The sequence below is a fragment of the Scyliorhinus torazame genome, chromosome 20, assembly GCF_047496885.1.
Source record: "Scyliorhinus torazame isolate Kashiwa2021f chromosome 20, sScyTor2.1, whole genome shotgun sequence".
Classification (NCBI taxonomy): Eukaryota; Metazoa; Chordata; class Chondrichthyes; order Carcharhiniformes; family Scyliorhinidae; genus Scyliorhinus; species Scyliorhinus torazame.
Genome location: NC_092726.1, coordinates 606,483 through 620,049, shown reverse-complemented (window position 1 = coordinate 620,049; position 13,567 = coordinate 606,483). Strand labels below are relative to the sequence as shown.

The following is a 13,567-nucleotide window of genomic DNA, read 5'->3' as shown; positions in this document are numbered from 1 at the left end:
AGTTTGCAAACAACATTTGCGCATTTATCTTGTCTGATAACCATGCTACTGCCTCGACACAGTCCTCAACCCTCTGGCCTGACCCATTACCTGGGCTCTCTCCATAAAATATGCTGCCCCTCCATCAAAGTTCTCCCAGACACCTAGGAACAGAGTGGAGGAGGCCGTTCAGCTCCTCGAGCCTGCAACTACAGGAGGAGGGTATTCAACAGTGGTTGGAAGTGTTATGGGATGTTTCATTGCATGCACCACCATCTCCGACCAGCCGCGTGTTTTCACCTGGTTACCCAACATATCTGATCATTTATGTCAAGGAAAACGAAAAGAAGTAAATTTTAAAACATTCTTGCATTACTCACACCAGGGTCCTGCATTTCTATAGTGCCTTTCACAGTCTCTGAGAGTGCAGCACTCCCTCAGTGCTGTCCTGAGAGTATTGGCCTGGGTTATGGGCTGGATAATTCCAATTCGTGGTTCTCCAGGACAATGACAGGTGGTAGCACTCGTGAACCTTGTCCAAGGTCAGTACTGTAGCGGGATCCCCTTTTACCTCCACCCCCGTGGGCTTCTACCAGGCTTGGCACCCCGTCGTCCAAGCCCCACCACTGCCCGGGTGATCCTCTCTCTCACCGGTGGATTCGCTACCACCTGCGCCTGCTTCACCTGAGCAGCGCCCCCAAGAGAGAGAGGAAAGGAAAACCTCTGCCCACCTGTACCTGGCAGCCTTTCCTGAGTGAGCGGGTTCGAATCGCCCAGGGATTTCCCTCAGTTCTCGACACCGGATTTATGATAAGGAGTATTTTAATAGAGTGACTTGGCTAGAGCTTGTTGGTGAGGGATTGAAGGAATTGAGACAGACTCTAATTCAAAATCCAAACACATATTGTATTAATTGCCAAGATCAACCCCCACCAAATACAAAAAACACACAATTATCTTATACTTTAATGACTATTACTATGGAAGGAATACTATCGCAGTACAACGTAAAACTTACATACACAATTTTAGCAATCTTTTAAAAGGACAAAATAGGAGCATGCGCCCCCTTTCCCCAAAGCCTCGACCACTATACTAGTCCCGGGAGCTTAGCAAGCTGCTGCGGGATACGTACAATCCAAGGCTGATGTTGTGGGAGCAGAGAGTTCAGCACGAGCAGAAGATCCTAAGAGAGCGAATGGCCGTTTGACCACCCTTTTTATCGTCCAAAATCCAAGTTTTTTTCGCTCCAGTCCAGCTTCTTTTGTTTGAGCATGTCAGTTAGCATTTCAAAGTTCCCGCAGGCCCCGCCCCTTCTCCCGATAGGTCCAGGTAGCCAGCTCCAGTCTTAAACGGCTTCCTGCCCGCTCCATTGTCCTGGGAGATCGCGGTCTTCCAAACCTCGTTAAGAAGATGGGATTTTCGAGTCTGCCATTCGCTCGAGATTGCTGCCATTATGACCTGATTATGCTGATGGGTTTTTCAGCTCCGATGGAGACAAGGTCATTATCATATGTAAGGAGTTCTTACCAACACATTGTTTCTTGGCTGGGGGAGTTTCAGGGCTATTAGTATTTCCATTGTGTCCTTTGCTGATCCAATTCGTGCTGTCTGTCTACTGATGAGTTGTAAGTCCAGGGGGGGTTGCTGCAAACATTCCTTTCACACTCACAGACAACCCTGCAAGCCAAGCTTGCTGGGAAAAATTTGGCCAAGAAAGGTGTCCATTTTGCAGTTTCTGAAGTTAAAGTCCGGTTTCACAGTTCAAGGGGACCAGGGGTTGCCCGAGATTCTTACAGTACTCATCCTGGAGCCGTTGATCACAAGTTGATCGTGGGTTGTGGCACAGGAGGTGCTCTCTGTCAACACTCATCCTCTCTATCCTCTTTCTCTCCCTCAGGATGGTCCCATGTACCAGCCCAAAATCTTCCTGATTTCTAAGCACACCAGTGTCCAACTAGCAGAGCAGCCAAGTGGAACATTCCGGAAGAAGAGCCCGCCACCAGTGGAAGATGTGACAGCTCCCCCCTCCGACTCCGTCAATCCTCCCACACTGAATGACTTCATCCCTTCCCACCTTCAGAACCAGCTGAGCACTGAGCTCCCCCTAACCCCAGGAACAGCCGTCAATGGATGGAATGACCCATTCCAGACTGCTCCGGTAATGAAGTCAGGATAAGTACCTGTGGCTTGACATACCGAGGAGAAAGGTTAGAGCTCAGGAATATACGGGACGGTAGTGACACAGAGTGGCTGAGTGACAGGAAACGGAGGGTAATGGTTTGGTTTCGACTGGGGGAATGTTTAAAGTTGTGTTCCCAAGGAGCCGGTGTTAAGACCCCCACTCTTTCTGGTCTATGTCAATTCACCTCGATCCTGGTTTACAGGACACATTTCAAAACCTGCGGGCAAACAAAAGCTGGAAGTATTGTGAGGAGGATAGTGCAGGTCATAGACAGCGTGGAGAACTGAGCAGGCAGGCGGTGAGTGAAATTGAACGCAGCGAAGCGTGAAGTGATGGATTATGAAACACTGGCTTGCCCTCGGTGGAAGGACTGCTTCCAATGGGCAGCACAGTAGCAGAGTGGTTAGCACAGTTGCTTCACAGCTCCAGGGTCCCAGGTTCGATTCCAGGCTTGGGTCATTGTCTGTGCGGAGTCTGCATGTTCTCCCCGTGTGTGCGTGGGTTTCCTCCGGGTGCTCCGGTTTCCTCCCACAGTCCAAAGATGTGCAGGTTAGGTGGATTGGCCATGATCAATTGCCCTTGTCCAAAAAAATTACGTGGGGTAACTGGGTTTTGGGGATAAGGTGGAGGTGTGGGCGTAGGTGGGATGCTCTTTCCAAGAGCCAGTGCAGACCCGATGCACCGAATGGCCTCCTTCTGCACTGTATGCACCACACTTTCGGGAGGATGCGAACGTATTCGAGAGATTCACAAGAATATACAAGGGTCATGGAGATCGGTTGGAGAAACGGCGACCGTTCTCCTTGGGAGGAGAGAAGGTTGAGACGACATCTGATCGAGCTGCTCAGAATCATGAGAATATGAAGAAACTGCTCCCATTGGTGGGGGAATCAAGATCCAGAAGGCACAGTGTCCTTAACAAAAGGTGCAATGGCAACGAGAGGGGAGGTTTTCCAGTCAGTAAGTGGTTGGGAATGCATTGCCTGAGTGGGTGCTGGAGCAGGTTTAATCGCGGCAGAGGAATTGGATGGATCAGAAAAGGAAGAATGTGCAGGGTTCTGGGGAGAAGGCGGGACAGTGGAATTAGGTCCAGCAGAGGTCCATCCATTGTTAAGGATGAGATTTCTAAATTCTTGGAAGTGCAGGGTCGGATAAGGACAAGTCAGCATGGATTTAGTAAGGGGAGGTCGTGCCTGACAAACCTGTTCGAGTTCTTTGAAGAGATAACAAATAGGTTAGACCAAGGAGAGCCAATGGATGTTATCTATCTTGACTTCCAAAAGGCCTTTGATAAGGTGCCTCACAGGAGACTGCTGAGTAAAATAAGGGCCCATGGTATTCGAGGCAAGGTACTAACATGGATTGACGATTGGCTGTCAGGCAGAAGGCAGAGAGTTGGGATAAAAGGTTCTTTTTCGGAATGGCAACCGGTGACGAATGGTGTCCCGCAGGGTTCAGTGTTGGGGCCACAGCTGTTCTCTTTATATATTAACGATCTAGATGACGGGACTGGGGGCATTCTGGCTAAGTTTGCCGATGATACAAAGATGGGTGGAGGGGCAGGTAGTATGGAGGACGTGGGGAGGCTGCAGAAAGATTTAGACAGTTTAGGAGAGTGGTCCAAGAAATGGCTGATGAAATTCAACGTGGGCAAGTGCGAGGTCTTGCACTTTGGAAAAACGAATAGAGGCATGGACTATTTTCTAAACGGTGACAGAATTCATAATGCTGAAGTGCAAAGGGACTTGGGAGTCCTAGTCCAGGATTCTCTAAAGGTAAACTTGCAGGTTGAGTCCGTAATTAAGAAAGCAAATGCAATGTTGTCATTTATCTCAAGAGGCTTGGAATATAAAAGCAGGGATGTACTTCTGAAGCTTTATAAAGCATTAGTTGGGCCCCATTTAGAATACTGTGAGCAATTTTGGGCCCCACACCTCAGGAAGGACATACTGGCACTGGAGCGGGTCCAGAGGAGATTCACACGGATGATCCCAGGAATGGTAGGCCTAACATACGATGAACGTCTGAGGATTCTGGGATTATATTCATTGGAGTTTAGGAGGTTGAGGGGAGATCTAATAGAAACTTACAAGATAATGAATGGCTTAGATAGGGTGGACGTAGGGAAGTTGTTTCCATTAGCAGGGGAGACTAGGACCCGGGGGCACAGCCTTAGAATAAAAGGGAGTCACTTTAGAACAGAGATGAGGAGAAATTTCTTCAGCCAGAGTGGTAGGTCTGTGGAATTCATTGCCACAGAGGGCGGTGGAGGCTGGGACGTTGAGTGTCTTTAAGACAGAAGTTGATAAATTCTTGATTTCTCGAGGAATTAAGGGCTATGGAGAGGGAGCGGGTAAATGGAGTTGAAATCAGCCATGATTGAATGGTGGAGTGGACTCGATGGGCTGAATGGCCTTACTTCCGCTCGTATGTCTTATGGTCTTAGGGCTAGCACAGGCACGGTGGACTGAGTGGCCAGCTGTGCTGAAACCATATGTTGGGTCTAGTTCTGCTGCTGTCTACACTGGGGTACAGTACTCGTGTATACAGGGCCAATACTGTGGGTTCTCTCTCACTGCAGTAAGGTGTGCTTCTGTCAGTTTTCACGCTGAGTACATTTGGAGATTTATTGTGGGAGGTGAGATTCAGGGTCTCTTGTTCATCAATTGTTAGTTGTTTACATAATCTGGCTCTCACACTCTCCTTTTTTTCTTTTGTTTTTTTTGCTGTTCCCGGCATATTATTCTCACTCTTTCTTCATGTACCTGTTCTTCCCTCTCTCTTTCTTCTGCCTCCTCTCAATCTTGTTCTCTCATATGTCTCTTGAATCCTCTCTCCCTCTCCTTGTCGTCTGTTCCTGTGCGTCACACTCTGTTTCTCCCTCTCCTTTCTTTCCTTTACCCCCTCCCTTTGCCTAGCACACATTCTTTGTCGGTTATCTCTGTCCCCTCCTCTCTCCCCCTTTTCCTTCCCTCCCTCTCTCCTCCTTTTCTCAATTTATCTCCACTCTCTGCATGCCCTGTCTCCCTCACCCTCCCTCCATCCCCCCTTCTCCCCCTCTCCTTCCTCTTTCTTCTCTGTCCCTCCCTTTCTCTATCTGCTTTTGTCTCTCTCTGGCTCGCTCTCTCCCTCCCTTCTCATCTCCCTCCCTCTCCCTCTCCCTCCCTTCCCCTCTCCCTCCATCTCCCTCTCTCCACCTTCCCCTCTCTCCCTCTCTCTCTCACCCTCATGCTTTCTCTCTCTCTCCTCCTCTCTATCTCACCCCTCTCTCTCTTTCCCCTTTCTTCTCTCCATTCCCCACTTTTTGCCCATTCCCCTCCATATCCTTCTCCCCGTCCCCTCTCTCTCCCTCCCTACCTTCCTCCCTTCCTCCCTCAGGTTTCTCTGATTAATGGAACTGAAAGACTCTCTGCGTGTCCAGCTGCAGCATTCCCCCAGCAGCCCAGCGGTAAGTGATCATTTATACATAAAACTCAGAACAAATTGTGCAAAGGGAGAGACAGAATAGTGTCAGCTCAAAAAACATTGCTACCTAACACTTCAGACAGTATAGAGGGAACCTTACTCTGTATCTGACCACCTGCTGTCCCTGTCCTGGGAATATTTGATGGGGACAGTGTAGGGGGAACTTTACTCTGTATCTAACCCCGTGCTGTACCTGTCCTGGGAGTGTTTGATGGGACAGTGTTGAGGGAGCTTTACTCTGTATCTAACCCCGTGCTGTACCTGTCATAGATTATCATAGAATTTACAGTGCAGAAGGAGGCCATTCAGCCCATCGAGTCTGCACCAGCTCTTGGAAAGAGCACCCTACCCAAGGTCAACACCTCCACCCCATCCCCATAACCCAGTAACCCCACCCTAAGGACAATTTTGGACACTAAGGGCAATTTATCATGGCCAATCCACCTAACCTGCACATCTTTGGACTGTGGGAGGAAACCGGAGCACCCGGAGGAAACCCACGCACACAAGGGGAGGATGTGCAGACTCCGCACAGACAGTGACCCAAGCCGGAATCGAACCTGGGACCCTGGAGCTGTTAGGCAATTGTGCTAACCACAATGCTATCGTGCTGCCCACTGTCCTGGGAGTGTTTGATGGGGACAGTCTTGAGGGAGCTTTACTCTGTATCTAACCCCGTGCTGTACCTGTCCTGGGAGTGTTTGATGGGGACAGTGTAGAAGGAGCTTTACTCTGTATCTAACCCCGTGCTGTACCTGTCCTGGGAGTGTTTGATGGGGGCAGTGTGGAGGGAGCTGTACTCTGTTTATGAGCAGATTGCATTATCTCTCAGCTCATTACCTGCTGTCCAAACTTCATTGTAGTGGATACCGGAACAGCTCAGGATAAAATTAGAGCACGACGGGAAAAGATCTGGATAAAGTACGACGGTGTTGGTCCAACGGATGAAGTAGGAATGCCTATTGCCTCCAGGCCGGTAAGTGAAGATACTGAGTTCGACTGTGACCCACTGTGACCCACAGTAACAACTCCGAGACATACAAGTCAACAGGGCGGGGACAAGATAATTTACAACATTCAGAGCAACTCATTCAATCGAAACACTGAGCACAACATTCCCAGAATCCGGATTACAGCCCATTCCCAATCCTAGAATCTGGATTACAGTCCATTCCCAATCCAGACTCTGGATTTCAGCCTGTCCCCAATCCCAGACTCTGGAATACTGCCTGTTCCCAATCCCGGACTCTGGATCACTGCCTGTTCCCAGTCCTGGACTCTGGGTTACTGCATGTTCCCAGTCCCCTGCATGTTCCCAAACCCAGACTCTTGCTCACTGCCTGTTCCCAGTCCCGGATGCTGGATTACAGCCTGTTCCCAATCCCGGACTCTGGATCGATGCCTGTTCCCAATCCCGGACTCTGGGTTACTGCACGTTCCCAAACCCAGACTCTGGATCACTGCCTGTTCCCAGTCCCGGACTCTGGAATACGGCCCGTTCTCAATCCCGGACTCTGGATTACTGCCTGTTCCCAGTCCCGGACTCTGGAATACGGCCTGTTCCCAGTCCCGGACTCTGGATTGGTGCCTGTTCCCAATCCCGGACTCTGGATCACTGCCTGTTCCCAATTCAGTACGCTGGATTGATACCTGTTTCCAAACCAGGACTCTGGATCACTGCCTGTTCCCAGTCCCGGACTCTGGATCACTGCCTGTTCCCAGTCCCGGACTCTGGATCGATGCCTGTTCCCAGTTCTGGACTCTGGATCGATGCCTGTTCCCAGTCCTGGACTCTGGATCACTGCCTGGTCCCAATCCCGGACTCTGGATCACTGCCTGTTCCCAATCCCGGACTCTGGATCGATGCCTGTTCCCAATCCCGGACTCTGGATTACTGCCTGTTCCCAGTCCCGGACTCTGGATTGGTGCCTGTTCCTAGTTCCGGACTCTGGATCGGTGCCTGTTCCCAATCCTGGACTCTGGATCACTGCCTGTTCCCAATTCAGTACTCTGGATTGATACCTGTTTCCAAACCCGGACTCTGGATCACTGCCTGTTCCCAGTCCCGGACTCTGGATCGATGCCTGTTCCCAGTCCCGGACTCTGGATCGATGCCAGTTCCCAGTCCTGGACTCTGGATCACTGCCTGTTCCCAATCCTGGACTCTGGATCGATGCCTGTTCCCAGTTCCGGACTCTGGATCGATGCCTGTTCCCAGTCCTGGACTCTGGATCACTGCCTGTTCCCAATCCCGGACTCTGGATCGGTGCCTGTTCCCAGTTCCGGACTCTGGATCGATGCCTGTTCCCAGTCCTGGATCCTGGATTGATGCCTGTTCCCAATCCCGGACTTTGGATTGATGCTTGTTCCCAATCCTGGATTGATGCCTGTTCCCAATCCTGGACTCTGGATCACTGCCTGTTCCCAATCCCGGGCTATGGATCGATGCCTGTTCCCAGTTCCGGACTCTGGATCGATGCCTGTTCCCAGTCCTGGACTCTGGATCACTGCCTGTTCCCAATCCCGGACTCTGGATTACTGCCTGTTCCCAATCCCGGACTCTGGATCGATGCCTGTTCCCAGTCCCGGACTCTGGATTGGTGCCTGTTCCTAGTTCCGGACTCTGGATCGGTGCCTGTTCCCAATCCTGGACTATGGATCACTGCCTGTTCCCAATTCAGTACTCTGGATTGATACCTGTTTCCAAACCCGGACTCTGGATCACTGCCTGTTCCCAGTCCCGGACTCTGGATCGATGCCTGTTCCCAGTTCTGGACTCTGGATCGATGCCTGTTCCCAGTCCTGGACTCTGGATCACTGCCTGTTCCCAATCCCGGACTCTGGATCGATGCCTGTTCCCAGTTCCGGACTCTGGATCGATGCCTGTTCCCAATCCCGGACTCTGGATCACTGCCTGTTCCCAATTCAGTACTCTGGATTGATACCTGTTTCCAAACCCGGACTCTGGATCACTGCCTGTTCCCAGTCCCGGACTCTGGATCGATGCCTGTTCCCAGTCCCGGACTCTGGATCGATGCCTGTTCCTAGTCCTGGACTCTGGATCACTGCCCGTTCCCAATCCCGGACTCTGGATCGATGCCTGTTCCCAGTTCCGGACTCTGGATCGATGCCTGTTCCCAGTCCTGGACTCTGGATCACTGCCTATTCCCAATCCCGGACTTTGGATCGATGCCTGTTCCCAGTTCCGGACTCTGGATCGATGCCTGTTCCCAGTCCTGGATCCTGGATTGATGCCTGTTCCCAATCCTGGACTTTGGATTGATGCTTGTTCCCAATCCCGGATCCTGGATTGATGCCTGTTCCCAATCCCGGACTCTGGATCACTGCCTGTTCCCAATCCTGGACTCTGGATCGATGCCTGTTCCCAATCCCTGATCCTGGATTGATGCCTGTTCCCAAACCCGGATCCTGGATTGATGCCTGTTCCCAATCCCAGACTCTGGATTACTGCCTGTTCCCAATTCGTGGGATTTGATTTGCTGCCCTTTCCCACTTCTTGGTGGGAGAGTTGTCCCGACTGAGTTCCCACCTGTACAGGGAGACTCGGGGGAATTGCTCAGTACATGAAGCTATCTCCTGAAGTATATGTGAAAACCTTTGTGAAAAGCAATCCCACAAACCCTCATATCTGCAACGGATTTGAACACAAACAGGATTCTGCCTCACGTCCTGTACTGCTTTCGGACAGCGACCAACCTCGGCAATCCAAAGTGAAAGGTGAATGCGTTTCGGACCCTTTTCGATGAATAAAGATCACAGTTCTGCATTTCGGAAATTGTAACGGTGCAGTTTGAAGTCGACCTTCACAGCGGGTTCTCAGGGTCTGCGTGCTTGATAGCGCTGTCTCTTTTCTCTCTCATCTGACCCTTTCTGTGTTTTGAGCAGAGTGTGAACCAGCCAAGGGACTGGTACAAGAGGATGTTTCAACAGATTCACAGCAAACCCACAGGTAACTGCTCATCATCGCTCTCCAGGCATGCAAGACCAATGGGTGGAGGAGAAGGGACTGAAATGGAGGGTAAAGCAGGGAAGAAGGATGAGAGAAAGGGGAGGAGGCAGGAGTGCGTAGGGAAGGCTGATGGGAGGAGGTGGAGGAGGGTAGCAGAATGGATGAGACAGGCAGGAGGAGAGACCGAGGTCTAAGGGAGAAAATAAAGGCTGGCATTTATACAAAGCCCTTCCCAAATTCATAATATCCTGAAAAGCCTCACAGTCAAGTTTCACACAGCAAAGATCCAATGAACAGACAGGAAAAAATATCAAATCAGCTGTTTTAATATTCATGGTTAAGGCACACTATTAAGCTGGATACTGGGTAGGATTTCCCAGTTCCAGTAGTGCTGTGGGATCTTTTCCATCCCTGGGAGGGAAGATGGGCCTGAACTTAACATTTCAATGAAAAGACGGCACCGTCAACAGAGCAGCACTCCCTCACTGACACTGGGTGTGTTAGTCGAGGTTTTGTGTTCAACTTATTCCGATCCCAGACCAGACCCCCAACAGTGACGAGGATACTGGGCCGAAACCCCAATATTTTAGTTTATTTTGTAAGACTGTGCGGGAAGAATATGTCGCTCCAGAAGTGATTGCGTGAAGAAATGGGAATTTGGTATTTTGAAACAAAACTTTATTATTAACACACAATTGAGTTTTTTTAATTTGGAGTACCCAATTCATTTTTTCCAATTAAGGGGCAATTTAGCGTGGCCAGTCCACCTATCCTGCACATCTTTTGGGTTTTGGGGGTGAAACCCCTTCAAACACAGGGAGAATGTGCAAACTCCACATGGCCAGTGACCCAGAGCCAGGATCGAACATGGGACCTCAGTGCCGTGAGGCAGCGGTGCTAACCACTGTGTTGCCCTCAATTAAGTTCTTTAACCTCACGCCTGAGAATATCTTACAATTACCCCATAAACACTACAGTACATTAAATTGAATACCCTTAATTACTGTCTCTATTCCGAATTAAACAACAAAGGAAAAAACATACAGCTCTCAATCTGACCCACACCACGATGGCACAGATCAATTCTTGTTTTCTAGAACAGATTTGGCTCCTGTTAGAACCCCTGCAGACTCTGGCTGGATGTCTTCAAAAAGCTGTTTCACCTGGTCTTCCCCTTGTCCTCAGACAAGTCTACACTGCTTCAAAAACTATTAATCTTTTTTAACTATCCAACTGTGAGAAAAAAAGACTTTACTTGTGGTCTAAAAGGATAGCCAGATCAGAACTCAGCTCAAAAGCTTTCTCAAAATATCTCAATACCTTAGCTGCACCCAGGAATTACATTATCTCCCCAAGCTGAAAACACATTAACTCCCCAGTGACTCACCCTAATCAAACAACATTGCATTAGCCCAGGCTTTTTACTCTGGGTCAATTTCACCTCTGACTCCTAAAGGTTTTCTTGCAAAACAAGATTTTTTTTTTTAAATGACCACTGCAGTCAAACACACTAACCCTGGCTTTTAACCATTGTGTTGCTAAATGTTTATAATCCAAAATGTCTACAACATGCATTTGTCACAATCGTTTCCAGTCGTGTTTGAGCCCTCAGCCTAGACTCAGAGGTGACAAATCTCCCCACGCAGTCACAAGCGATCGTGTCACCCGGGAACATTAAAATCGATTCCTTGGGTAAACATCTGAACTTCGATTGAGCTTTGTTGATTGGTTCATTGGGGAGAATCATTATTGCACGACAATAACTTTCCGTGAAGGAAGGGATTGCTGCGTGAGGGGCTTCCTTCAGGATGGGATTTCTGAGGGAGTGAATTATTGTGGGAGGAGACCTTTAGAGGCATCCCCTACGGTTGCTGATTTCGGGGAGGGGAATTGGATTCCTGGGGGAGGGAATCCCGAGGGAAGGGCATTTGAGGAGTGATGGAGGGCGGGGCATTGGACATCCTGAGGATGTGGAAGGAGCTATATAAATGTAGGTGCTTTCTTTGTGGAATTGCTATTTTGCTCATTTCAGAATGAAATGCCAGAATGTTTTGATCAATCTTTTATTACAGACGATGAACTTGGCACCGATGATGTGACAGACCCATCAGACAGTAAGTTTCGATACTTTAACAGGATGAATTTCACATTGATCAACTTTTTTAAAGTGTTGACATTGACTCATTTGATGAGGGGAGGGGAGACAGGAATGTGGAATAAAGATGAATAAATGAGGTTGAGGTGCAGTCCAAGCATGACCTGATGGACTTGTCAGAACAGGCCGAGGAGGAGGATGGCCGCCTCCTCCCTCTTCCTCACTATTGTATTTGGTGAGTTGAAAGGTTTTCTTTGTGGATTTTGGTTCCGGGTTTTTCATGTTTGCGTTTCTTTGTTCCGGGGGGGGTGTGGGCGCAACTCGCAAACCCGGCATTTATTACCTGAGACGTATCAGAAGAAATCTCAGGCGGGGAGGGCGATGTTTCTCGTTGCACAGAGAGTTGAGTCTGTGGCGTTCACGCCCAGAGTTAGTGATTGAAGCAGAGACCAGGACAATATTTCAGGACAAGTTAGATAGCAGCTAAAGGAAAGGAATCTCCAGGAATATGGGAACATTCAGGATTAGCAGCAACACTGATTGGAAGGGATGAATATTGTTGTTCAGTGAGCCTTGTAAAAGCATGAGGGACATGTACACTCACCATGGCAAGACTGACTCGCCAACTCTTTTCTTATGCAGTACAATTTGTTATTCCCTTGAAATTTGTTATTCTTGCATCTGTCCTAATGAGTGCAAGACAAAAAGCTTCAGCAGCTTGTCTTTTTTCAACAATATATATATTTGCCAATGGCGCAGGGACATGCGGTGTTGTAGGCAGTGAGTCACAAAGTTTTACCGGCCCATCATGTCCGTGGCGGCCATCCAGCACCTATCTACTCTAATCCCATTTTCCAGCACTTTGTCCGTAGCCTTATTTGCTGTGGGCTTTCAAGTGCTCATCTAAATACTTCTTAAATGTTGCGAAGGTTCCCGCTTCTACCAGTTACCCTTTCAGGCAGTGAGTTCCAGATTCCCACTACCCTCAGGGTGAAAACGTTTCCTACAAATACCTTCCAAATCTTCTGTCCCTTACCTGAATTTCAACCTAATTTCACTGTGGATTGGAGTTAACGGGACAAAGAGATATACATAAAGTGAATGGTGTGATGAATGTAGGAGTTTCTGATTAATTGTATTATATGTGTTTGTGAGGGTTAAACGCCTGAGTTAGTGTGTGTGACTGGAAGTAGTACACTGCAGTAGTGTTTGTAAAATTCCTGGTTTAAAAGGCAACTATGATTTTGGGAGCCAGGGATGCAATTAAAGCATCGTAAAAGTTTGGGCTAATAGATTTTTGTTTGGGTTAGTTAATTAGATACATTAAAGTAAGATGATGTAACTCATAGGAGGAGCTAGAATATCAGGTATTTTAACAGAGATTGTTTGATTTTCCTGAAAGTCAACCCATGAAGACAGTTTCTGCATTGTTCTGACAGGATTCAGGTCTATCTCTTAAAGCAGACTCAAAGAACCTCTCTCAAGCAAGTATTCCTGGGTCTGCTAACCGTATTTGAAAGTGGATTGAGAGCTAAGGTGGTTTTGTTCTTTGCGTGGGAATAAAGATAGCAGTTAAAGGTTGTTGTGTCACTGTATTGGTTAGCGTTGTTTAAGGGGTAATTGTAAGTGAGTTTCGTGTGTAATGTTAAAGATATTTTAATACTGTGTTAGTGATTAAGTTTATTTTCATACACCATTTCCCTATTTCTCCGCGAAATCACTCCTGGAGCGAAGTATTCTTTCCTCACAGTCTTACAAAATTATATTGGGGTTTCTGTCAGTATCTGAGTCACTGTTGGGGTCTGGTCTGGGATTGTAATAATAGACAAAACTGCGGCAGTTGTATAAATGTCTGAAGTCATTCACTTTGGAC

General features: G+C 48.5%; 1 protein-coding gene across 6 annotated transcripts in view; it reads left to right on the top strand.

Moving 5' to 3' along the window:
- sorbs3 (sorbin and SH3 domain containing 3) overlaps positions 1-13,567 on the top strand; it is a 94,839-nt gene that overhangs the window by 36,896 nt on the left and 44,376 nt on the right. For 4 of the 6 annotated variants that reach the window (XM_072485537.1, XM_072485531.1, XM_072485530.1 and 1 more), the window contains exons 3-7: positions 1,880-2,140; positions 5,543-5,612; positions 6,493-6,605; positions 9,536-9,599; positions 11,672-11,713. In XM_072485537.1, the coding sequence (XP_072341638.1) occupies positions 1,880-2,140; positions 5,543-5,612; positions 6,493-6,605; positions 9,536-9,599; positions 11,672-11,713 (550 nt within the window). Of the gene's footprint in view, positions 1-1,879; positions 2,141-5,542; positions 5,613-6,492; positions 6,606-9,535; positions 9,600-11,671; positions 11,714-11,877; positions 11,930-13,567 lie in introns of those variants that run through there. The other 2 variants (XM_072485532.1, XM_072485535.1) reach the window with 2 other exon arrangements.